Raw genomic sequence first — 26,019 nt, 5'->3', positions numbered from 1 at the left:
TCATGCCTGCAGCAGGTCCGCTTGTCCCGGGGATCCGGTGGACCTCCCGCAGGCATGACTGTGGAAGGTCCGCCGGAGCCAAATGCCGCCCTGCCAGGACAATGCCGCCCCACGCGCCTGCTTGGCGCACTGGGGTCTGGAGCCGGCCCTGGGTTCAGCCCACCCAGCTCCTGGCGTGATCCCAGCGCTGGCTCTGCCTGGCTTTTGATGTTTATGGATGACATCAATCAATGGCCACAGGGCCCAAATTGTCTCTCGGTCTCACTAGTATGTTCCCCACTGACAGGGTGGAGTCCCGTCAGTGTCAGTGATAGGAGCAATTGTCCCCTGAGCTCCTGTATTCTACTCAGGGAGACAGAGCTCCAGCCTCCAGGCTGATTCTCATTCACCCCGAGCCCCTTTACACCACTTGCCTTAAAGAGCATGTAACTAATCGACCCCCACGTGGAGGCCAGATTGGTGCAAAGGGGCTGTAGTGTCCACAAGAATCAGACCTGTAGTGTTTCGATGTCCCCTTTGTCTCTAGTGCATCACCGGGGATTGGAGCAAAGGTCCCAGCTTGCTCTGTGATTCTGTGCATCCCAGGCATTGGTGGGAGGCGCAGAGCAGCTCAGTGGGTGATCGTTTCCCAGCTGTGGGAAAAGCCTGCACATCTTTAAGACGTGCAGCAAGGATCTCTCCCTTCATATTGTGCTTATTTCCTTTGATCATCAGAGAGGGAGTGGGGACTGGTTCCCTGTACCCGGTTTGCTGATATCCTACTTGTGTTGGGAAATGAGACCCTGCCCCTCCTCACTTCCTCGCAGGGTGCCTAGAGATGGGGAACATCAGAAAGCTCTGCTCCAAACCCCCTCTCCTCTGGGGCCTCCGGACCTCTTGCAGCTGCAGATCTCAAAGGCAGGGGGCTTTCTGGTGGGTCGGAAACACGAGGGCAAAGGAACGTTGGTAGTTGGTTTTGGTGCTTTATCTCCTGGCAGGCTAACCAGGCAAAGGCACCTGTTTCCCATTACGTCTCTCTGTTTATATGTCCATATTCCGATCCACAGACTAGCCCCATCTCTATCCATTTGTCTCGATGGTTCATGTCCTTAAAAGTCTTTAGGTGCCTAATTCCCACTGAAATCAATAGGAGGACCTAAATACCCTTGAGGATCTGGGCCTCTGTCCCTGCTTATCCCTCCTTTCCCCCAGCAGTTTGATCATGCAAAGTGTGGAAGAGCTGGGGATGGGCTATGTGTCGCCTCCTCCTGCCTGTGGGTGTGGTTTCATACAGGAGATAAAAGCCTACTATTGCTGCTCACTGCAGGAATTATCCCTTTAGCTCATGTGCTTTTAGCATTGATGGCTCCAGGTTCAAACTCTGCTGGTTGTTACTGGTGGAGGACAGGTTGTTACCTTTGCAGTAGGGGTACCTGGAAAGAAGGGAAAGGCTGATCATCAGGTGAGGGCTTCAGGAGGGTTCCCCTGTCCCTAACAGAGAATGAGCCTGAGCTCTTCAGACATAAGGGCATCTCGCCTGTCCTCACCATCTTACTCCTGAGCTGCAGTGCCCCAGTCTCAAACCCTCCTTCCCCTGCAGCTCCCACAGGCCCTGACCCTCCTCCCATTGGAGCGAGTGGCACAGCTCCCGCAGACTCCAGTGGGAGCAGGATCAGGCTCGGAGGAGCCTGCTGTCAGTGTGCAGTGACCCCATCAGCAGCCTCCTGTTCCCCTCGCTTCCCAGCTGGAGAGAGGAGCAGCCCTGAGGTTCTTTCGCCATCTGCTGGGGAGTGGTGACAGGGACGACCTGGCCCTGCTGTGCAGGGGCCTGGGAGGAGGGAAGGTCCACATGCTGTGCTCTCATCAGCTGCCTCCTCGTGCCTGTAACTCCCCTCTTGGCCACACTGCCCCCCTCCTCAGCCCCAGAGCAGGACGCTCTCTGCATACAATTTATAACCAAGGTGTACGAGCGCTACAGAAATGCTTCAAAAAATAAACGCACTGTGACACTCATGCCGTCCTTTGTTCTGAACCATGAGCTCTGTGCTATGGAACGTGCCAGCCCCAGGGATGGAGTGAGTGAGTGTGTGTGTGTGTGTGTGAATGCACAACCTAATGGGGGTGTTACAAACCTGATAAAACTCTCTCCTCCCTGAGCATCCTCTCCCTTTCATCCCAAAATAGACTTCCTAATCCCACAGTTCCTCTCCCAGTCCCAGCACACACACACACCCTCCCCTAATCTCATAATATTTCCTCTCCTTAATCCCAGAATTTCCTTCCCACTAATCCCTGACCCTCCATCCTGGCAACACACAGCCCCTCCAGTTCCAGGACACCACGCTTTCCCTTGAACCCCTTTTCCATTTTATCCCCAATTGAGGGAGAAGGTTCAGGGATTGGCAGTTGCCTGTGGCCAGCGCTTTCTTTCCCATTGCCCCCAGGGGACCTCTTGACAGCATCTCTTGGCCACCCCCAAGCCTGAAATGTCCCCGCTGGTCACCCAAGAGCAGTTATAAAAGAACGGCCAGGCAATTGTAGTTGGACTCCTGCCACCACCACCCCCGGCCCCCCGCAGCCCCCATTAATATCTGACACATTACAAGTGAGAACTCAGCTGCGTGTGGACAGCCTTCGAGCCCTGTGTCAGCCACATTTCCAACCCAATGGGGCAGAAATCCTCCTGACAGATACTTTATGACTCATACTGTGTCCATCCATCCATCCATCTAATATTATACATGTCTAGCTGTCTTTGTCTCTGTGACTATATGTGCCTACTCTCTCTCACCAGAGAGATTCATTCACTCTATCTGTTTTACACAGTGCTAGTCCCAATAGTAGCCAGAGTGCCGTCAATAATATTATCAGGAGGCAATATTTAAGCAATAATGACTAAGAGAGCATGGCCTGGCCCCTTAGTAAACAGATGAAGGAGTTGTAGGCCCGAGAGACAGCCTGGTCATTAGTTGATAGGGAATGGCTCACCCATTGGTCATTTTTATTTTTATAAGGCCTGACCCAAAGCCCACTGAAATCAATGGGACGTTTTCTGTTGAATTCAGTGAGTTTTGGATCAGGTCCATACAACATGACACAGTGATTGCCTTTCTGTGCTTTAAGGATTAGCAGTTGAATGCCTTGTACAATGGCCAGGGTTCTCAGTGGCTGTGACTCTCACTGCTGGTCCATTCATTCCCAATTGGCTGTGCTCAGCAGGGACAGTCCCTGTTTATTTTTCCCAGCTGACTCTCACTTTCTCCTCTGTGATACAGCCCCCAGCGTTTCTCAATACTGGCCACCGTGGCTGCATTCAGCCATCAGGGGATTTTCCTGAGGCCACCACAGCCTCCTGGACAGAGATGAGGAGAGCAAGGGTGCAAAGCAGCAGCCCCTCCCTGCAGTGCCTAGGGGCTCAGGAGACAGGCTTGGCCCCCCTTTGCCCCCCCGTCTAGCTCCAGCCATGGGGCTCTGGCTCTGGGCTTCAGCCCTGGGTGGCAAGGCTTGAGCAGGGCCAGCCTTATGGGGCGTCATGGTCAAGAGGCAAGAAGTGGGATGAACCTGAGGTGCAAGGCCACGAAAGGGAGCTCAGGACAATGGGGGCAGGGGAGGAGGAGCAGGGCCCCAGGGGACAATGGAAAACCCAGGGGGCAGTGGAGAGGCATCAGGGGCTAGAGGTGATGGGTGGAGGGCCAGGGGAGGCAGTGGGGACCTGGGGCACCAAAAACATAACTGTACATTATTTTTATTATTGAGTCTGCAAAACAAACAAACAAACAAAAACCCTACATAAATTAATTACACTGATTTGGACATGTATATGTGCATATTTATTTGTTTTTCCTAAAGTTGTTTTAGGAAAATTTGTCAGAGTGGCCACTAGGAAGAGTTGATGGCCACCCTCTGAGGCCACCAAAAATTTTGTTGTGAGAACCCCTGCATTTGTCGAATAGGGATCAATAGAAATCAAAGGAGCCCCCAAATGCCTCTGTTTATAGAGTCTAGAGGCTGGCAAAGGTCCCTCCCTAGTGGTGAAAACTCAGCAGAGTGGTCGATGGGAAACCGCTCTTGCTCCCAGCCTTCCATTAGCTTTATATAACCCTCAGCAGCCTTCACAACATTTTATTCAATACTGAATTAAACTAAGTGGTATGTGGCATCCCAGCCCCCAGGGACAGGAGCCGCTCTGGTTTCTTATATAATCAAACTCTACCTTGAAATAACATCTGCTGCGTGATCCTCAGATAAAGAATCCTATTTAAATATCCGTGGTGGAAGGCTCAGCACACCAGGACCTAGTATATAACAGCTGCTCAGACACTGTGACAACAGAGAATTACACCAGGAGCCGGATGGTCCCACCTAATTTGACCAAGGGCTGATTTTTCATAAGGACCGAGTCCATTTTGCACAGTAGTGAATTTGCACAGACAGGCTACATCTAGGCTGGTATTTTCAAATGGGTCTAAGGGAGCTGGGTGTCCAACTTTCAGTGGGAGTCACTTGGGAAATCCCAGCCTTCATTTGCACAACAAGTGGGTTTGCAAATGAGGGCTGCCTCCAATTTGCACCAGGGATTAACTTTTTTTTTTTTTTTTTTTCATTTCCAAATGCAGGTTTTTATTTGTCTTTCTCCACTTGAAGCTATTTAAGTTATACAAATGGCACTTACCAAAAAAAAAAAAAAAAAAAAAAAAAAAAAAACCATTAACAAAATTTAAGAGTGAGATGTTTTCAAAGCCACGACACCCGATAAAGGAGACTGAAAAATTCTTGACCTATTGTCACATGGAAGAAGCCAGAGCAGGAGTTACATGGTTCAAATTGCAGCTACGAGGGTTGCATCTCTTCCCATCCCCACCCCCAAGGTGCGCATCTACCATAAATTGCCTGTGAAATGATGTAGGTTTACAACTCAAAACCACACACAAGACTAGCACTATTCAGGTGTGCTCACAGCTTCCCTGAAAGCGGAAAGGGAATTGCTTGCTGTGGATGCTTCTGACATAAAGCTCATAGGTCAAAATCACACCTGGTATAACTCCATTATCTTTATTGTTACATCCGGGAGGAATCTCAGTCCCTCTGCAATTAAGGAAGTTGCCACCTGCATAGCACACAGATAACCACAGTCAGTGTTTGGCTGGGCCTTGAATTTAAGAAAAAGACTTGTGGCAGCGCTTATAAAAAAAAGAATGTACTGCAGGATCCTTCAGGCATGAGCCAATACACCATTATTTGCAATATTGACACTGCAGGGAATGGGGCTGTTAATGCAGGATGCTGTCCTATTATTTTGATAAGGGAGGTTTCCAAACATAGCAGAGTGCAGGGAAATTGGCTACCAATTCATCTCAGAGACTGAATGACAGGCACTTCGTTCTCACAACCAGTCTTTCCTATCATTGAGGTGTCTGGGCACCAAAGTTTCATCGGAGCCTGGGATCATGTGAGAGATTCATCAGAGCATGTAATCATCCTTTGCCCCTTTTTGGGGGGCGGGATCTCAATGCATTTTATATGTGTCAATGATTTTTCACAATGTCCCTGTGTTGTAGGGATTATCATCTGCATTTTACATAGGGGGAAACCGAGGCACAGATTGCTTTCCCCAGTTCAGCAAAGCATTTAACCACGTGCTTAACTTTAATCCTGTACTTAAATCCCATGCACTTAAAAGTTAAGCACATGCTTTGCTGAATTGGGGACATTGATTTTAATGGGCTTTGAAAGACTGCCTGGCCTTAAGATCAGACAGCAAAATCAGTGGTAGATCTAGGAGTACAACTCAGATCTACAGAATCTCATAGACTCATAGACTTTAAGGTCAGAAGGGACCATTATCTCCATCTCTAAGCCTTCAAAAATCATGAGATTTCAAAAAATAACAATACACTTTAGGCTCTTTTTCTTTGTGTAATGGTTTCTGAGCATTCAGGGTGCACTTAGGTCATGTTTTCAGGCTTTTTTCTGCAACCAATAGAGCTTGAAACTTGCTTTTATTTATAATGGAAAATGTGATTCTCACCTAATCATATGACTCCAGGAGCTGGGGCTTTAAGGAAAACATAAAATATAGTGAGACTTGACAACACTGAATCTACTGAGTCCCAGGTCTGGGTTTTAACCAGAAGACCATCCTTCCTCCTGCTTGTGTAGCTCACAAGTACCTGTGCTTCTCTCAACAGACAAAAAGCATTGTACGAACGCTTCAAAAAGAGTATATGTTGGGTGCCCTTTTGACTTTTTCACAGCCCAATGGCAGCATCTCCCACTGCCCATTGCAAAAGCAGCCCTGATAAACCTCAGGCGCCTTCTTTTCTGTTCTGTGCCCTCTGGGTCTTGTGTCGTTTTCACATTGCACTGGGGAAAGCCGTTGCCAAAATGCAATTTTCATTTACCCGTCAGAGCCTGCGTGGTTTGTTTCTTTCCTTTGGGCACTGGACTATGCACACCCATTATTTGTGTGCATGCGTCAAGCACCTTCCCTGTCGGGATACACACAGCCTCATGATGCTGTTGTTTCACATGAAGTCCCTTTGTGGTTCACAGGAGCCGTCAGCAAAGAACTCAGAGTGAAATAGGCAAACAAACATTCTAGAGGCACCATGGCAACAAAACTGTCCAGTGACCGTGCCCTCGTCCTCAAAGGGTTCCCAGCCTTAGAGGGAAAAGTGCTAGCCGAGGGGGCTGCATCACTTGGAGCTTTTTACAATGATCAGTATTGATTTTCTGTTCTGAGAAGTGGTGAACAGGCCAATTTCCCTTCCTTGTTTTTTTGTGTCAGAGACTTGTGACCTTTGAGACTTGTTTGGGTCTTGACTACCACAGCAAATAACAATAATAATAATAACTGTGCAGTCCAGCTCTCGCCCACTGGACTTAGCTGAGGCCCAATTGCTGAGTCTTCGCTGGGTTTTTTTCACTTTGATTTTATGAGGGCTCCAATCTACAACTGGAGGCTGAAATCATTTGTTAGGAAAGCACCTATGCAAATTTCTGCTGGAGCTATATTAACCCCTCCCTGATGATTTGCAAACACAAATCTCCCCTTTGTGTGCACTCATGCCCCAATCCCAACCCTGAAGAAGGAAGCCTGGGAAATCACATTGGCTTAGCAGCCTGTCTGGAAGCATAATCTGCTATGAAGACCACTATGGACAATTATTTGGGGGTCCCTTTTTCAGATCTTGGATACCATGGTCATAGGCACTGGAGACACAGAGAGAGAAGTTCAATAGATCAGCAAATTCAGGCTCTTGTTTGAGCAGGAGGGAGGGAATTCCATAGCCAAGGGCTGACAATACTCTAGCTCCAGTTCTTCTCTGTTGAAACCCAGGGGGCATTGGCACTTCATAGAGTTGTAACTGTCCTGTTATTACATACAGAGATAGCCAGAGCCAAACCCGCAGCTGGTGCAAACCAGAGTAGCTCTGTTGACTGTAGTGGAGCCATGGTCGTTTATGCCAGCTGGGCATCTGACTTACTAGGTTTATAGAGGAAATTAAAGGGGACTCTTCTGAAATAAAGGTCATAGGTCAAATTCACCCCTGGTGTAACTCCATTGGCTTTACCATTACACCAGGGATGAATCTGAGTCCCTAATCTTATGTATTGTTTTTAGAGCCCAGGGCTTGCATGTGCTTTGCAGGCGTGTCCTGCTTCTTAGCTTTCTAACACTAATATGACGTCATGAGTGCACTTCTGATAGAACAGAGACACTGCAGGACAGATCCTCAGCTGGTGTGACCTCAGGTTGCTCCACTCAAGCCAGTAGAGTTACCCCAGTTACACCAGCTGAGGATCTTGGCTTCACAAAAGGAATGGGTTGGAAGAAGGGATTTGAAGGAGCAGAGGGAGGGTTGCTTAGTTCTATGCACATGAAGTGGGAGGCTAATAACATGGGATCATAGCAACACGATTAGAGCATTAAACCCAAAGCATTGTACATGTCACGGCTCAGGTAACTATCAGTTTCATTTTTGTATCTCATCAACTTTCACCTATGTATGTAGTACCACAGGAGCTTGAATAGGACGTAAAATCCAGTTAAGACTCCTTCACAAAGACATCTTTGTTGCAGGGATCCTATTCACAGAGCAGCAGGAGGTTGGGGCATGCAGTACCTGCCAACTTTGGGAAGCTATGAATAGAGACCTTTGGAGAAAGATACAATGGAGTTGGAACACTATTTGGAGGGACAGAGTGGAAAAGTTGTAGATGTTTTGCTGAAAAGATAGAAACTGTGGCTCCAAAATGGGGACATTTGGGAAGTCTGGACAGGGCTGCAACTGTCTCCTTTTGTCCTAGCCTGTGGGGAAAGTAGAATCCTATGTGTTTTGCCATCTCTGGTGGTTTCCATGGAAATGATATTTACATCATGAATGTATCATAAATTTCCGGCACAATAAATAAATTAAAGCACTGTGTCAAAGCCAACTATTGCTCTTAAGGCAAGCAGCAGTTTGATCCTCAGAGCTCACGGCAAAAAGCTGAGATTCAGGACACCTGGGTTCTGTTCCCAGCATTCCCATTGACTCACTGTGTAATGTTGGACAAGTCATTTCTCTGCTCCATGTCTCTATTTTCCCACCTGTAAAATGGGCAGAGTAGATTTTGAGGCCAGAAGGGACCATTATGATCATCTAGTCTGAGGATCTGAGTAGCATAAGATGGAAAATTTCACCCAGTAATTCCCACATATAGCCCAAAAACTTGTCACTGAACAAGAGTGCGTCTTTTAGAGTGATTTACAAGTTGTTTTGACAAAGAAGGATATGTGGCGAAGAGAATTGCAAATGAAGGGCAAATGCACGGATGTTTCACTGATCCATTTTCATCATGTACACAGTAGTGATTAGAACAGGAGTACTTGTGGCACCTTAGAGACTAACAATTTATTTGAGCATAAGCTTTCGTGGGCTATAGCCCACTTCTTCGGATGCATAGAATGGAACATATAGTGAGGAGATATATATACACAGTAGTGATTAGTGATTCATGAATAACTCTTTGTTCCTTTATTTGACACTGTTCATGCGAGGACTTCCCAAGAGCTCACAGATCTGAATGCATTAAGCCACACAGCGCAGGGAGATAGGTAAATAGCTACAGCATTTTATCAGTGGGGAAACTGAGGCACAGAGGGGTGAAATGAAGTATCCTGGGGAGTAGGTGCCAGAACTTAGATTTCAACTCGGATTATCTGATTCTCACTGCCCTGCTCTGGCTACTTGACAAAGCTGCCTCTGCTTTTTAAAAATTGGCAGTTGTTGCCTAGCAACAACCCACACCATTCTTAAAGCCACAAGGCATTGAAATCTCAGCAAAACCTTTAAGCCAATGCTTAGCTTTAAGCACACGCTTAAGTCCCAATGAAGTCCACGTAAGCTACTTGACCTCACTGGGACTTAAGCATGTGGTTACAGTTGTTAAGCATTTACTAAAGTGCTTTGGTGAATCAGGGCCTTAGAGAGTTGGGGTCCTGGTTACATCTGTTGTTATCTGGGGTGAATTCTCTGTCACTGGGAGGTGATTTTAATTCTAGTCTTGTGATATTTGCTGTTTTCTTAAAGCCTCAGCTCCAGGGTTCATGTGGTTACCTGAAAATTTTAGCTTTGTTTTTTAAAGGGAAGTTTTTAGCCCTTATGGTTTCTGAGAAACACTTGCATATGTGACCCAAGTGCACCCTTAATCCTCACAAGCCAGAAGGTAACAAAAGAGAACCCCCAATGTATTGTTTTAAAATCTCATGATTTGGGGGGTGGAGGCTGACCCTGGGTTTTTGAAGGCTCAGTATTAGCGCTGCTAGGTCGCAAAGGGTCCTCGTGCTGGTTCCTTTCACCCCATGAGATTGGATTTGCAAAAAGGCCAAAGTTTTCAAAAGCAGCCTCTGTTTGGAGACAAATCAGTTTTCAGACCCCTGGGTCTGAAATGCAGAGCCACCGAGCACCCGCAGCTCCTAGGGACAGCTGGGGGTCTGGTGGTTTATATGTTTTGTGTTCCTATATTTTATTTATTTATTTTTATTTAAAAAGCATTGGACCCCGCTCGCCGCCACATGAACAATTAATTCCGCGGGAGGTGCACCGAGTTCTCTGTCTATTGCTGACTTTGATCAGAAGGGGGAGCAGCAGCAGCGGGAAGCAAAGGGCCCCTGAAGGCAGAGGCGGCCGTCCCTGGCCCTTTTAAGAGCAAGGCCCCTTTAAGGAGCGCTTCCTGCTCCGTCACGGCGCGTGCACCGCCCGGCTCGGCCCCGGGGTTGGGTGGCCGGCTGCAGCCTCGGCGCACCAGGAAGGAGCCTGCAGCGCCCGAGCTTGGGCCAGCGCAGGGAGCAGCAGCCGGGGCGTGCAGAGCCTCCCCCCAGGGCTCGGTAGCCGCAGCCGGGGCAGCCTCTTCCCCGCCCAGGGTGAGCAGCGGGCAGAGCCCGGGGCAAGGGGCAGCCAGTCAGGGGAGGCCAGGGCCAGTTCAGAGCTAGCCGGGGCCACAGGGGCCAGTGGGGACAAGTCAGCGGCAGGCCCTGCCTTGCACCCCTCGGAGGGAAACTGGCAGCAGCCGCGAGAAACCAGCCGAGCAGGGCCCCGCTCTGCCCGAGAGACACCCAGCGCAAGGCATTCCTGCGGCATTAGCTAATCCAGAGCCCAGCCGAGCAGCCTCTGCCAGGCTCCGCCGCCGAGATCTCTCCCCTCTCCAGCGCTCCGTGGCCACCCAGCCTGCTGCTCCCCGCAGGAGCCAGCTGCTCTCCGCCCGCAAGCCCGGGGCCCCCTTGCTGATGCGCCATGGTCTCCTGGATAATCTGCCGCGTGGTCGTGTGAGTATGGTGCAGAGCTGGTTGGCTTGTGGGGAGGGGAAGGTAGATTCGCCCTTTGATCCAACCTGGCATCTCTCGTGCCACCTGGCTGCGTTTTGGGGGTCGCTGTTGGGGGCGTGTAAAGTCACACCGTGTTTTGGTGGCCTTGACAAAGCCATACCCCGCCAGCGCTGCCGGAGTGCGGCCACCTCTGCGGTGGGAAGGGGGTACTGTGGGAAGGGGGTGCTGCCTGGGATGGGGTGGCATTCTAGCAGATACAGGAGCAACCCCCCCAATTTATTGGTCACAGACGTGGGGGGTTTCTTAACTTCCCTTGGCGGGGCTCATGTCATTCAGCGTCTCCTCTAGAACAAGTATCAGAGGGGTAGCCCTGTTAGTCTGTATCCAGAAAAACAACGAGGAGTCTGGTGGCACCTTAAAGACTTTAAGGTGCCGCTGGACTCCTCATTGTTTTCCTCTAGAGCAGCGTTCCTCCACTGTTTTGATACCTGGGACCAGCTTGCTGCCTTCCTAAACTGTGTCAGGGAGATCTCAGGGACCGGTGCCAGTCTGTGGACCGGTCATTGGAAAAACACTGCTCTAGGAGACCCACCTGGAGTAGACGGTATGTACAGGTACCTTGGAAGGAATATGGGCTGAGTTGAAACTGCTGGGACTTAAATCTGTGACCTCAGGCTGACTGAGTGTTTCAGACCTGAGGGTCAGACCAGCATGAGAGAATCCTAGAAATGTAGCACTGGAAGGCATCTCCAGAGGTCATCTAGTCTAGTCCATCCCCCTGTGGTGAGGCTGGGCCAAGAAAATGTAGATGGTCCCTGACAGGTGTGATCCTATCCTGCTTGTCACCTTTGACTTTTGTCTGACCCAGTTTGAGATGTCTCACTTACCTTTCCTCTACCTCTAGGGTTGGCTTGAAATAAACTATATCATAAGGAAAGCATTTTGGTTTGAGGGCTATCCACAGAGTATCCTGTGCGCCTTAGCCAGCATGTAGGAAAGCCAGACACCAGCTTTCCTGCATTCCCAATAGCCTCCATCTCTCTCTGTCACTCTGCTGGTGGACATCTGTGCCTATTGGGTTCCCGAGACCACCTCTGAAATGGCTTCTGAGTTGTCAGTTCTTGGGACTCAGACCTGGGTCCTAGTCGTGCCTCTGCTATTGAACTGCTGGGTGACCTTGGGCAAGTCACTTTGCTTATCTGTGCCCCAGTTTCCCCTCCCACCCTGTGTCCTGTCTATGTAGATGGTACACTGTCATTGTATGTGTGCACCCCCCTTTGCCCAGTGGGGTTCCAGTCTCTGCTGGGGCCTCTGCAGGCTATGGGCATACAAATAACTGCTGCAAAGTGGGACCTGGAAGCACAGACTCTGCTGCTGGAAATCCATTTCAAGGCTGGTGCAAAGGGAGTTAAACAAGTGTTCTTTTCAACAAACAATTCTAGAACCGCTGGTGTAACAGTCAAAACACCTGTTGAACACCATGTCTGTTCGGGTGGCGGAGGCGGGACCTAACTTGTCTCAAATTCTAATAGCAAATCCAATTCTTTCATATGTAGCACCCCAAGGAAAGGGTCAGATGGTGAAACAGGGACAACGTATTTCCAAAAACTGACCTTTTTATTTGTGGTGTCTGTTCTGACTTACTAAATATTTAGCTCCTGGAGTTACAGCCAGTTGGTGCAGTCTGCCTTTAATTTGGCACCTTTTACCTCCACCCAGCCCTTGGAATGTGTGCTCTCCCTCCCCTACCCCAGTCAGACAGCAGCCTCCCAAAAGCAATGGCTATTTCAGACGGGCCCTGCTTTCTAAAATAAGGGCAAGTATCCTTCTTTGCTGTGGCATTCCACATAGCGCCCATCAGGGGCTCCTGGCATTTGGGCAGATGTGCCAGCTAATCTGGTAGGAATCTCGTTAGTAAGGGAGTGTTCTTTAGCAGCCACTCATTATGTAGCATTACTAGTGAAAGCCCTACATGCTTGTGTCTGTGTGTGGCGGGATGTCCCAGACAAGTCCGTTAATTTCCCATCTGGTAAGTGATCTCACGTCACAGACTGCACAAGCTGGGTCACATGCCAGCTTCCTGTCAGGGCTACAAAGGCCACAGGTTAGGGCTTTGGTGTGCTAGGGATGCACCCACATGCTGGAGGTGGGGCCGGGGGAGTTTGGGGAGCTGCTAAAACACACATTGTTGGGCCACTCACTATGGTAGGAGTTGGAAAGTGCACTAGGCCCTTGTCTGTACTGGGGATTTTAACCTCTAGTGTAGCTGCACGTGGTGGGTGCGGGGCGCTGGTGCAGCTACATCTGTGGCTGTGAACTCTTGTGTAGGAGACAGCAGTGTGGATTTGATTTAAATCACTGGTCAGGAAGACTCGATTTAATCATGGATTTCTACATAAGAGTGCATTCTTGTTGGTTGTTACCAACCTGAAGATCCTGCATGTTCAGACATGTGCCTTTCGTCTTCAACACAGCTTCCTCCTGAGAAGGAGCACTTCTCATGATGTGAGAATCAGGCAATCAGGCCTTGCATTACTTTGTTGCACTGTTTGCATTTTGTACGCATGCCTGTCTTACCCGCAGGTAGAGGAACTTCATTAAAATATTTTCAAACTGGGTCTCTTTTACGGCCTGCTGCCATTATAAATTTTCCCTTCTAGTGAGAGGATGGTATGGTAGATCTCAAATCAATGAAGGCTACACTCAGACCTCAAGACTTCTGGAATATGCTGTTAAAACAGTTTCACTTTTGTTTCTACTGCCTGTCCCTCCCTTCTCCTATTTATCTCCAGACTTCTTCTCCTTGTCCAGATCTGTGCCCCCCCCCAACAATCTTCTAGTCATTGAACTTTTGGAAACTTTGCACTTTTAGAGCGAGGTAAGGGACTGACTGTACACAAATTTGCAGAGGGACAATAGGGTTGAGGGCAGTTATTTCTCACCTCTCTATATAATTTATTTAAAAACATTTTTGCTGTAAACAAGCATGTTACCTCTGGAGACACAAATCCACAGTTTGAGAACTGCAAAACCAAGCATCTCTGATGGTATCTTCTAGACTGAGCACAGAGTCCCATTGGGTAGATAGAAAGATTAACCTAAATAATCTATACAGAAGCCGCTGGAACCTCAAAAGATTGGGTCCCTAATCCATGAGCTATTGGAACTCGTTTAAGAAAAGTTTTGTAAACATTACATGAATATATTATCTCATCATGGAATAGGGATTATAAATTCGAATTCGATAGTATGAGACATCTTTGAGCTATAATGTATCTTAATTAACACTATTTTTAGATAGGTTTTTCCTCAAAAAGCATTTTATCAAAAAAATCCGATTTAAATAAAAAAATCGGATTTCTTTTCATTATTTTTTAAATCATTGGCTTTTATCCACCCTGGGAGACAGTAATAGTGACCCTGGGAAGAACTTGTGCACCCCTGTACCCAAGACGCAGGGCATAGAGCTGCAGTTTCCTGAGCGTGGGGGAAGCTGCTTGACTACTGCCACTTGGCCTGGTTTTGCTCCCCTGCTCACAGCTTTGTGACGGTTGCGTGTTAATGTGTAACCCGGACACTGTGGGCCGGGGACCCTGCAAGGACAGACAGCAGAGGGCTGGTAGCTCTGAGTTTGCCCTTAAGGCGAGGGAGGCTGTAGCGTTTGCAGAATACTATGTTCAGGGAGGGTGGGGATAGAGGAGAGAGTCACCTCCCTGAAGAGCCATTGCTGGTGGGGCCCTCTCTGTTAATGACCTGCCTCATTGTGCATCACAGCTGGGGTTGACTCTGGGTGGGGAGTGCTGGGCCCGGATGTATACCTGTCGCTTGCCCCGAGTGGGAGGTAGCCTGTGCAGTGACTTCCCAAAGCGGGGCTGGGGGATGGTTTTACTGTGGCCTTCCCATCTCTCTGCTATAGGTGATGTGGTGGCAGTCAGCTCCAGAACGTGGACTGGCTGGTCTGCAGCTCTAGATAGGCTGCAGGAGTAAACATGTCTAAATAGGGCTGTGGCCAACCTGTGTAGTAATGTGTTTTTTCTTGCCAGTGTGGGCTACCTCCTAGCCTCCACCTCTAGCCGGGCTAAAGCCAGGTTCTCAAATGTGGTTGTGTGGGGCCAGCGTAGGAGAGCAAAGCTGGGATACAGCCTGTATTTCTATTTGGTTACCTGGGTGTAGGCAAGGGGCCCTCTCTGCCTGGGAGCCAAGCTTTCAGAGCTAAGCATATCTGCCCTGGTGGGCTGGCATGGAGAAGCCAGTGCATTCTGGCTGGGCTTGCACGCACCCCATTTTGCTATGGACTGAGTCTAGCAAAGCGGTTTGGGCTGGGGCTCCTATGCCCTTACGCTAGCGGACAGAGCTCTGGACTATGACCCGGGAGACTTGGGCTCTGTTCTCAGCTCTGCCGCTGGCCTGCTGGATGACCCAGGGCAAATCGCTTCACCTCCCTGTGCCTCAGTTTCCCCATCTATAAAATTGGGGGGGCGGGGTCAATGTTACCGACCTGGTTTGTTAAAGTACTGGGAGATCTACAGATGAATGGCTGGTACCTGCCCAATAAGGCAGCATTGGCAGTGTACTGCAGACCAGACTCCCCATCGCCCGTTACACCTGGAATCCCGGTCATCCTGACGCATCCTTAACAATCCGTGTTTATGGCACTTTAAATCTTCGGAGCCCCATGGGTAACCCAGCACGCTTCCAGCCCTTCAGTTGCTATCTCTGGCTCCAGTGCCATCTGGGTGAAGCAGCAGAGGCCAGACGTGCATGTGCCTGGACTCGGAGAGGTACCTGCTGATTGTATGGGGGAATCTTAGGCCTTGGTGTTGGCTCGGAAGAGGGTGCAGGGGATTCAGTTGGTGGTGGCAGGAATGCAATGCAGCGGGGGCTGGGTTCGGGATGACATCATCTATGTGTTTGGATTTTTTTAAATAAATTTAATCTGAACGTGACACATGGGAATAACTGGGAGAAGTGCAGCTACTGCTGGGGGGGCTGGCTGGTGCTGTTCTCTCAGGCTGATTCATGCTGCCCACATGGCTCTGCAGCCTCGTGCAGACTCTGCTGTTGCTCACTGCAGCCGCATTACAGGAGCCCTCCATCTCCTTGCTCCCCCTCTCTCCCTGTGCCCTGCTCCCACCTGTCCCTCTCCACTCGAGCACTTCTGGCAGCAGGGCCAGGTTCCCCGGGGGCCAGGCCCTGCCCCACGGGCCGGCTCTGGCAGTGTCCCTCCCCTCCCCCACAGTGTGTTGGAACCTGTTGGTAACCAGTTCTGGTGAGGAAGTGCAGCCTGTTGCCATCCTGTGATTTAGTAACAGCCCGTTGGACTGGCTTGGCTTGTGTAACCAGGAGCCGGTGTGGCAGCCCAGGCACGTTACCTAGCCATGCTCCAGGTGTGCGCTCACAGGTGCCGTCAGACTGATAGCAGGGAGGGGAATGCAGTCCAGAGGGATGATGCTATGGATGAGACTGATACACTTCCTGCTCCTGCCTCCAAACTCTAGGGTGTGTCAGGGAAATAGGACCTGAAATCAGACTCCCCATTAAAGGGTGCTTGGAGGGGGGCAGGACGTGACCCAGGTTGAAGGGTAGCAGAGGTAGAACCATGCTACAGAACAACCTGCCACCAGCTCAGAAAAAGGGCTTAAATCCTGAACACACTGCAGCCCCGGTCAGGGCAGTTGCCTGTCATGCTGGATTTACCTGAGCTCTCCTGTCGGCTTGGTTCTTTGTCTCCACTGCCGTGAGGTGTCTGTGAAATGGAGTGACCTGGGGAGGGCTGGTGCGCGTGGGCAGGATGTGGAGTATCCTGACCTGTCAGTGCTAATAGCTGTTCCCCGCTCAGGATCACCTGCAGGCTCTGAGGAAGTTGTGCCGCTCTGGCTAATTACTGGCTTGGCTGGTATCTGTCACGGGGTTCAGGCGCTCTGCCTGCCTGGGGTGCTTGGGAGGTGGCCCTGTGTCACAGGGAGCTGGCCTGGATACAGGCTCTACTTTCCCTCCCGGTACCACCCCTGAGTCCGTCCCCCTGCATCTTTCTTGCTGCCAGTCAGCTGCCATCTCATCTCACTGCTGCTCCAGAGGGAGAGGAGTGAACGTTCCCTGGGCAGAGGCACCGGGGCAGCATGGTGCTGGAGGCCGTGAAGGCAAAGCTGCGGAGCAGAGCCAGGCAATGCTGCTTCTCTCTGCTGGCCCTGCTCTACTTATGGTGGCCAGCCTTTCTCACCCCCTCTCTCTGTTACAGGCTGGTGTTCGGGATGCTCTATCCGGCCTATGCCTCCTACAAGGCAGTGAAAACCAAGAACATCCGGGAATACGTGAGTATGAGGAGTGTGGAGTCCGCTCTGGGGAGGCTTCTGTGAGTTATTTTGTGTCCAGGCACAGGGGACCTGGTGGGGAGGTGACCCTAGGGAAGAGACCAGGGAGGCAGATTACCTGGGGGGTGGGGGGGGCGTTGCGCCAGACCTGGAAGCAGCAGGGCTGATTTCCCTGCCCCCCTGAGGCTGGGCACAAGAGGGCAGTGGTGGGGGTGCACGATCAGTTTGCTGGGAGCAGGGTTGAGTGTGGAGAGGCTGAGTGCCGGGGCTCTGATCCCCATGCTGTGTGCCTGTCTCCCACCTCTGCTGTGGGGATGGTGACCCAGGCTGACCCTGTGGGCGGTGAGGATGAACTCGTGTGTGAGGCACCAGGCATGTTTTTTTCCAAAGGGATTAAATTCCCATGGCCCTAAACTCAAGGGCTGGTATGTGATTCTGCTGTAAAAGCTATGCCCCCTCCAGCATCAGACTGGCACTCTGATCACTGCAGGGGTGAAGAAATGTGTCTGGGGGCTTGGACCTGAGGGCTAATAGCAGGTGAAGGGCCCTACCCCTTTTGTGAAGGGCAGGTAGGGCTACCCCAGGGCTTGCATGGCAGCCCTTCCCTCCCCTCCTCTGCTGACTCTGAGCCCTGCAGGCTGGCATGGGTATATGCAAGGGGAAGGCTCTCACGGTCCATGCTGGCTAACCTGCTCCCCCTGTCCCTTCAGGTCCGCTGGATGATGTACTGGATTGTGTTTGCGCTCTTCATGGCTACAGAGACCCTCACGGATACATTCGTTTCCTGGTAGGGCACCAGCCTTGAGGGCCCTCTCCTGGTGGGCATGGGTGGCTTTCCTGCAGGAGGCCCTCTGGACCGTACAGAGCCCACTGCAGGGCCATACTCTATACAAGGGACTGATGCTTCAGAGTGATGTCACTTGGAGCATGCCTGAGCCTAGCCATCCGCTGTAGGGAGGTGGGATGGGTTTATGGCTTCTCTTACCCATAGCTGTTTGTCTGCCCACTCATATCCTAGTTTCTGTCCTGGGACGTGGCCTTGGAGGGTCTGCAAGTGCCCTTTGATCCATTGCCCCATGCCAAGGGGAGGGGAAGGGAAGGAACAACTCCCTCCATGCCATCCCAGTTGTCCATCTGTCCATCTGAATCTCCTGCATGTTTGCCACTACCCTGTGGGCTTCCAAGCTCCCGTCTGTCCTGCTTTAGCAAGGGTGGAATTGATTGACCCTCTCCCTTCATGCCCATTCCATGTGATGCCCACTGGGGACTCGCTGGGCCTGATTGCAGGCTGGGGCTGGGGAGCAGCTATCCTTTCAGTCCAGAAGCAGAAAGCTCCCTGAAATTCCCCACTCCCCCTCTTGGTGGACAGGAGCAATCGGGGTTGCAGCTGCCGAGTTGCTCGGCATTAAGCCATCTCGCCATGAGGATGAATGGCAGAAGTATGAGGTGTTGGGCTCTGAGGGCCCCGGGTACCCTCTCACTGCTGCATTCTCAATCTGGCAGGTTTCCCTTCTACTATGAGATCAAGATGGCATTTGTCGTGTGGCTGCTTTCCCCCTACACCAAGGGAGCCAGCCTGCTCTACCGGAAGTTCGTGCACCCCACGCTGTCCCGCAGAGAGAAGGTAACGGGTCACTTGTCCCCACGCTCTCGCCTTGCTTCTGGGATTCAGCAAAGCCGCCATCCCTCCCTCAGGTAGCTGCATTGTTAGCGCTTAAAGTGAGGGGCTGGCTGGCCGTGCTGATCAGAATGGAGGCAGGTGCTGTGCAGCCTTTCTGCACCCTGTTCTCCCAAAACCCCTCAATCCTGACCCACATCCCCCTCACTATTACAATTCAGAGCCCCAGCCATAGTTTTGTTTTTAAAAGCCAGCAGAGGTCATTCTGACCATCTACTCTGACTTCCTTCATAGTACAGGATAGTACAGGCTAGTGAACCTCCCACAGGACTTCCTGCATCCAGCACATACCTTGTGGTTGAGCTAGAACTTTTTCTTTATTTAATAAAAAAAAAAAAATCATCTGGTCTTGATCTTAAAATCTCTGCTGTTGTCCCTCAGTCCTGCCCTGTAGCACTGCCTGTTATTACAGTCCTGGGCTTCCCCCACACAGCTCTGCCAATGCTCCTCTGCCTGACCTGCTGAACTCCCTTTAAATCCATTTAAAGGTCAGTTCCTTGGTGGGGGGCTTTTATTCGACTTCCTAAGACTTCCTAGGACCCTGAACTTCCCACTAGCGAGGTGGGGCGTGTGTTGGGGGGAGCAGTAACAGGGCTGTGTGCAGGATTCCTGCATGGTTCTCGGTGTAGGGGTATAGTTGCATGGACTCTGTATCTCTGTCACCTGCATCGGAAGGAGCCAGTTCTGCATGAGTGGAAGACATGGCCCTGTGAGGCTCATAGTTCAATAACTCCTCCCAAACAAAGCAGTGTGCAGGGTAGGATGGCAAGGCGAGACCCTGGCTGGAACAGGGTAGTGCTGCAGTTGAATTTAAGGGGTACAGCGCTCCCAAGGCCAGGTGGGCATTGGCTCAGGCCTCTCCGCTGGCACAGCTGTGTGGGGTTCCTAGTACCCTTGTGTCTTGGAGCAGGTAGATTCCTCTTCTTCCTTCCCAAGGTGGGATTTGGACCTGGGCCTGGCCTCTGGGAATGCTCACTGTGCTATGTCTCTGCAGGAAATCGACCTGTACATCACCCAGGCCAAGGAGCGCGGGTACGAGACTATGGTGAACTTTGGCAAGAAGAGCCTCAACATTGCAGCCACAGCTGCCGTCCAAGCTGCGGCCAAGGTACCTGATCTCCCTGGGTGATTTGGGAGGCTGTTATGGCCATGGAACATCCCAGTAAAAAATCAGCAGAGCTGGCAGATGCCAGTGAGATTGTGCCAGGGCGTGGACCGGGTGCTTGGGGCTGCTGTGTGGCACCTACACATCCTGGCAGCTCGCAGCCCTAGCGTTCCAGATGTATGCCCAGGTTACTGTTAGTTTACCATGGCTTTGAGGTTAGGTTTAACCCCACAGTCACTGCTCACTGCCCCTCCAGAGGTAATGCTGCTGCTCTCCTTGGACCAGCATGCTGCCCCCTCTCTGCACCTCTCACACAGATGCGGCTTTGCCTGTTTTTCCTGTTTACCAGGTGCTTATTAAGCTGGATTCCACTGAGCTCTCCCATAACCTTCCCCACCCCCAGTGTCAGAGGCAAGTAACATCCTGCTAAGAGGCCTCCTACCAAGTGAAAAAATCAGAGGAAATAATCAGGCTTGGCTGCCCAGGAGCTGGGTGTTTCAAAGCAAGCCGTGCTGCCAGGGGGCTAGCACCCAGGACTGGGTTCTGTTCCTGACTGGCTGCAAGTTCCCTCTATTCTGTGCCTGGGTCCCTGTCTACCCAGCAGGCACCCGCCTGGTAAAGCGTTTTGAGATCTCTAGGTGAGATGTCACTTAAGTGCGTGTGTTTACGTGGTAAATGCCAACCTGACCTCTGTTAAGTGGTGTGAACCACCCCCACCCAACAACCCACTGGAGTTATGGACTGTCCCAGCTGTGTTAGCCCCCACGGGGCAGTACTTTGCATGAAGCTTTCCCCGAGGCTCCGTTCTCTGCAGGAGTCACCTGGCCATGGTGCGACTAACCCCTTGCTGCTCCTCACCTGAGTGTTGCGGCAGCAGATCTAGGTGCTCCAAGCTGCTACTGCAGCCCAGTGTCTGACTTTGACTCAGGGTGTCCCTGACCTGGTCTCTCTCCATCTCCCCCATCTCATTTGCCTGACAGAGCCAGGGAGCCCTGGCCGGGCGTCTGCGCAGCTTCAGCATGCAGGACCTGCGTGCCATCCCTGACGACGCCCCCGTGCACTACGAAGACCCCTTGTACCTGGAGGAGCAGGAGATGAGGAGGCGGCCGATAGGTGAGAGGCAAGAGCGGGGAGGGGAGGGGAGGGGACTAGGTCCTGGGGATCTAGGGTTTGTAAAAGCTCTAACGGAAGTGCAGCTTAGTTCTCTCTGGACCCCATAACTCACTGGGTGCTGGCTACCTCCTTCGGATCTGGGGCTGGGCTGGGGAGACTTCCCTGGCCACTGAGAGATGGAGATGGGGGGTGGTGGGGCTGGGGCCAGGACTCTGCTGAGGAACTGGGCCCAAGGACTGTCTGAGGCTTCACCTCCAAAGGGGCACTGGGATCAGGCTGGCAAGGGGAGGGCTGCATGTCTGGGCAGGAGGGGAGCTGCTCCACACTTGGAGGAGGAGGCAGGGTGGGTTTGTGGCCAAACTCCCCTCCGGCAGCAATGCTGCTAATGTTGGGGGTCAGGCTGGCCTCCAGCAACTCCTAAACTGGAAAGAGGGAAGGTGCGACTTAGAAAGCCTTGTGGGAGATGGACCCTGTGTACAGGATTTGGGGTGAGAAGGATTCCAGAGCTGGTCCGAATGGTGCGGCACTGGCGCTGGCTGGAAGGGGGCAGACCAGCTCCTGTGTAGAACGTGCTTGCTGCATGTATGGGGTGTGGGAGCACCTCTGCAGGGCCGGTGGGTAGAGGAAGGGCAGATGGCTCAGGGCGAGGCCTGGGACTGAGTCGGGAAAACTGGGTTTTATTCCTGGCATCGTGGTACTGGGTGAGTCGCTCCTGGTGTCTGCCAGCCTCAGTTTCCCCACCTGGAGGATGGCTCCCCAAGTTACTTGGTGTCAGTAAAGCACTCTGCGGTGCTCTGACAGAAGGTGCTAGAGAAGAGCAAAAACTGAAGCCCATAAGGGAGACAGCATTGCCTCATTGCTGGAAGGCAGTATAGCTTAGTGGATAAAGCACCACACTGGGACTCCGGAGACCTGGGTTCTGCTGGCCTGCTATGTGACCTGGGGCAATTCACTGCACCTCTGTGCCTCAGTTTCCCATCTGTAAAATGGGGGATAATGGTAATGTCCTCCTTTTGTAAAGTGCTTTGAGATTTAGGGATGAGAAGTGCTAGATAAGAGCTGAGAGTTAACAACATCACATTGGCACAAACTGAAGGTGTTAAGGGAGGAAAGGAGGAATCTCTCTGAAAGGCTCCTCCTGCCCAGTGCTCAGCATAGCAACCAGAGCGCTCTGTTTTTCTCCCTGACTTTGGCTTTCCAAAGCCCCAATTACACATCTGTGCTCATGGCAGGCAGAGGGACTTGGAGCGATCCTGGTTCAGAAACAGCCTCTGCTAATTTGCAGCTGTGGCAAGAGAACATTGCGAAAGGCAGTGGAGGGTTCAAAGCCTGCCCTCTTGGCAGCGTGGCACTTGGCTTCTAAAGAGATGGGCATGTGCCAAGGGCCACAGCAGGGATCCAGTCCACCCCTGTGCCATGCACTGATCCGGCACTGGGCTTTCTTTCCCCCGCTCCCGCGCACCCAAAAGGTTACAGAACTGCCTCGGCCGGCCGGCAGCCTGGGCATGAGAGTGACACGGAGGAAGAGGAGTGCTGGTCGGACTCCCAGATCTCTCCCAAGGCTCTTCCCCGCAGCCGGGACTTCGCGCTGTCCAAAACAATCTCCAGGAGCCAGAGCCTGCGCGTCGTGAAGAAGAGACCCCAAGTCAAAGAGGTGACGATTCAGGCAGGCTGTGTCCTGCCTTGATGCACCAGCCTTGCTGTCCTGGGAGACCCATGGGCCGGGAGCTGTGCCAGTGTCTGCCCCTGGGCTTTGGTGCTGGGGAGGGTTGTGCCCTCGGGTGGGGGGGAAAGGTGGAAGCCTCTGTTTCCACCATCATCACTTCTAAAGGGCACCCTGGCTGCTTGGGGGGCAGCTCAGCACATGGAGCCGCCTTGGGAGAAGGGAGTTAACGGAGCGACATTGGTGGGGCAGGTGCATCGAAGGAGGCCTGACTTGCTTCTCCTTTGCAGGGCTCTTCCAGGCTGGTGCGGGGCCGGGCGAGGAAGAAGACGGTGCAGCCGGATCAGGACAGTTAGTCAGCCTGCAAGAGCTGGGCTTCACCGGGAATCTTAACCTGACGTGATTTGGCTGCCACACCATGGGTGGCACCTGTCTCCATGGGGCCATGTGCCACTTCCTGCTACATGCCTGGCAGAGGAGATCGCTGTTTCTAATGGGGCAGGAGGTCCCCATACACCCCACTGTAAATATCTTGTCCCTTTCCTGTCCTGATAGGTCCCTGTACCTTCCTGTCAACTTCCTGCTGCTCTCTCTGCCACAGGAGCTGCCTCTACGCACAATGGTTCCCTGAGTGTAAATAGCCCAGCACCAGGCCTGCTGCACTCTGCACATGGGGTTCAATCTTGACTCCCCTGCCGTTCTGCTGGGCCCCAGCATGACTCCTCCATAGCTGGGTTAGCGGCACTTTAGACCATGGAGCTATTCTCCTGAGCTACTTCACGTGCCCCTGTCACTGTCCCAAGGTGAAAGACACCCCCCCCCCCCCCCCGTGCCTCCATCGATCTGCTGCAGGTCAGCTCCAGTGCCTCTGACCCCTCCTGCTGCCATCCTCCCACTGACCCAGGCAGTTCTGCCCGCCCAGGGGGGTGTCTTACATCCCTGCAACTAGTCCCATAGGGCGACGACTCTTGTTTCACTCAGGTTTCTCTGCTGTCTGCCACTGCTCAGCTTGGGAGTGCTCTGCACCACCCAGTGTGCCGGAGCACCCTGGGCGGGTGCAAAGAACTGCTTTCTCTCCTGCTTGTGGGTCAGGAGTTGTGGTGAGTAGCAGCCTGGACCAGGCCCAGGAGGGTCACATGCATGCTGTGTCCTGGGCATTACATCCTCCTGCTCTGCAGTCTCTAATGCACAAGTTTGGGGGGATATTTATTTGTAGAGTAACTAGCAGTTGCCTTATGGAATCTGAGTGACCCTCTCCAGTCCTTCGGTTCCCAGGGGTCCACCACGGAACGTTTGTGGCTGAAATGACTGATGCTTTAAGCCAAGCAGAGCGCTTCTGTGAGCCGTCAACTCTCCAGAGATCTGTGTCTTGGATCAAATGATCCACCTCTGAATGGAACGTACACATCAGCCCAGAGGCTCCCTTAGTTACTGTCTTGCTGACCTCTTCTAAACATCCCAGCCGTATCGAAAGGCAGAGGTGTGATGCAGTGAGAACTTCCCCTTCTGTCTCAGTTACACGAAACCAAAGACCTCAAGTGCCAAAAATCCATGCGCTCCTTTGCCTTTAGACCCAGAACACAGCGCTGGGAGCTGGTCACCTCTCTGCCCCATGTGGATTTCTGTAGCCACCTCCATCTCCCCTGTCTGCAGCTCAAGGATCAGACCCTCCACAGTCTTGCCTCAAATCCTTGTTACTTGAAAACAGACTGACTGATTGCTCTCTAGCCCCACTTCTGTGTCCTTCACCCTCAGCTGGTTTTTATGTTAGACCCTCATGTATAGAGCTTTTGTATATTTAAATACATGAACTTGTGAAATGAGCTGGTCTGGGAGTTTCTTTTGAGTCAATTGTCCCCGCTCAAGAACAAAGCACGGAAGTGTGGCCTGCAGGCTTAGGGTCCTGGAGTTGGGGTCCTTTAGCAACCCCAGCTGCCATGTTTGTGCAGCGCACACAGGGACTGCAGAGTGAAGGATTGTTACTGCAGCTGTACTCTTCCCACACGCCTTCTAGTAGAGGGTCTGAAATGCTTCAGACACCTGCTTTCTCCCCCACTCTGACTCCATAAGGTGGGTAATTCCCCTTTTATAGATGGGGAAACTGAGGCACAGAAAACCAATGATAAAGCCGTACAAGGAGTGCCCCTTTCTAATCACAAGTGAGCATTCTTTGCATGGGATTGAGATGCTGCTGGCTGTTTAGACATGGTGCTGTGCTGGGAATGAAATGTTAGTCTAAAAAATCATCAACGCAAATCCACCATCATGGGCAGAGGTGGGGTGGGTGGGAGTCTGTAGGTAGGGCAGCAAATGCTCCTGTTTCGGCTGAAATGAATCTCAGACCAGTGCCTTGTCCTTGGGGTAGAAAAAGCTATACCCCAAGGACAACTGTTGTCGCTCTCTTTAAAGAGTTGAGGCCAATGCTGGGCATTGCACTGGTGATCCTTACTGCAGCTGGGATGAGATGACTATAAAGCTCCTAAATGGAAGTGACTTCTACAAAACAGCACAGCTTCTAGATAGGAAAATGTGCTACAGGTATTCTATAGTATGTCCACAAAATAGTGGATAAAGGAGTACCGGATGAAATTGCTTCTTTGAACTTCCAAAGGGCCTTTGGCAAAGTCCTTCAAAAGAGCTGGCTAAGGAAGTGAAGTAGTCCTGGAGTTGAGACAAAGTACTGTCTACACTAGAAAGTAGCTAATAATAGAAAAGAGAGTACGTGTAAGTGCTTAATTGTTAGTATAGTACAGGGGTCTGCAACCTTTCAGAAGCAGTGTGCCGAGTCTTCATTTATTTACTCTGATTTAAGGTTTTGCGTGCCAGTAATACATTTTAACATTTTTAGAAGGTCTCTTTCTATGTCTACAATATATAACTAAACTATTGTTGTATGTAAAGTAAATAAGGTTTTTAAAATGTTTAAGAAGCTTCATTTAAAAAAAAATGCAGAGCCCCTCTGGACCGGTGGCCAGGATTCGGGCAGTGAGAGTGCCACTGAAAATCAGCTTCTGTGCCGCAGGTTGCCTATCCCTGGTATAGTAGAAGGCAGTGGTGGAGGGGCTACAGCGTTCCCCTCTAGGACTGGTGTCGAAAGCATTTGTAAGATCTTTTGGATGAGAACTATTCCTTTGTTCTGTTTGTACAGTGCCTGGCACATGGGGCTCTGGTTTGTGACTGGGGCTCTTAGTACTTGTTGTGTAGTAGCACCTAATGGTGATCTGGAAAAGAGGATGAACCAGGAGATGGCAAAATGTGCAAATGACACAATTATTTAGGTAAGTCGAGAGTGAGCAACTTCAGAGCCTCCCCCTGAGTTAGGTGAATGGTAGGCAAGTTACAGAAATAGAACAAAAACTT

At 51.4% G+C, this 26,019-nt stretch overlaps 1 protein-coding gene across 1 annotated transcript; it reads left to right on the top strand.

The window, feature by feature from the left end:
- Positions 1-10,441: 10,441 nt before the first annotated feature.
- LOC123365331 (receptor expression-enhancing protein 4-like) lies at positions 10,442-24,482 on the top strand. The gene is made up of 8 exons (XM_045008090.1): positions 10,442-10,789; positions 17,028-17,100; positions 17,811-17,887; positions 18,604-18,724; positions 19,773-19,886; positions 20,864-20,996; positions 22,466-22,650; positions 22,950-24,482. Exons 1-8 carry the CDS (start codon positions 10,758-10,760, stop codon positions 23,013-23,015), a joined length of 801 nt encoding a protein of 266 aa, XP_044864025.1. The 5' UTR covers positions 10,442-10,757; the 3' UTR covers positions 23,016-24,482.
- Positions 24,483-26,019: the final 1,537 nt, after the last annotated feature.

This window comes from Mauremys mutica, chromosome 2, assembly GCF_020497125.1.
Source record: "Mauremys mutica isolate MM-2020 ecotype Southern chromosome 2, ASM2049712v1, whole genome shotgun sequence".
NCBI classification, from domain to species: domain Eukaryota; kingdom Metazoa; phylum Chordata; order Testudines; family Geoemydidae; genus Mauremys; species Mauremys mutica.
Note: the sequence above shows the minus strand (reverse complement) of the source record. Positions and strands in the feature narration are given on the sequence as shown.

Coding starts and splice junctions, on each gene's coding strand:
- LOC123365331 (XM_045008090.1), top strand. CDS start 10,758: ATGGTCTCCTGGATAATCTGCCGCGTGGTCGT. Junction 17,101..17,810: donor CCAAGAACATCCGGGAATAC/GTGAGTATGAGG, acceptor CTGTCCCTTCAG/GTCCGCTGGATGATGTACTG. Junction 20,997..22,465: donor GATGAGGAGGCGGCCGATAG/GTGAGAGGCAAG, acceptor CGCACCCAAAAG/GTTACAGAACTGCCTCGGCC.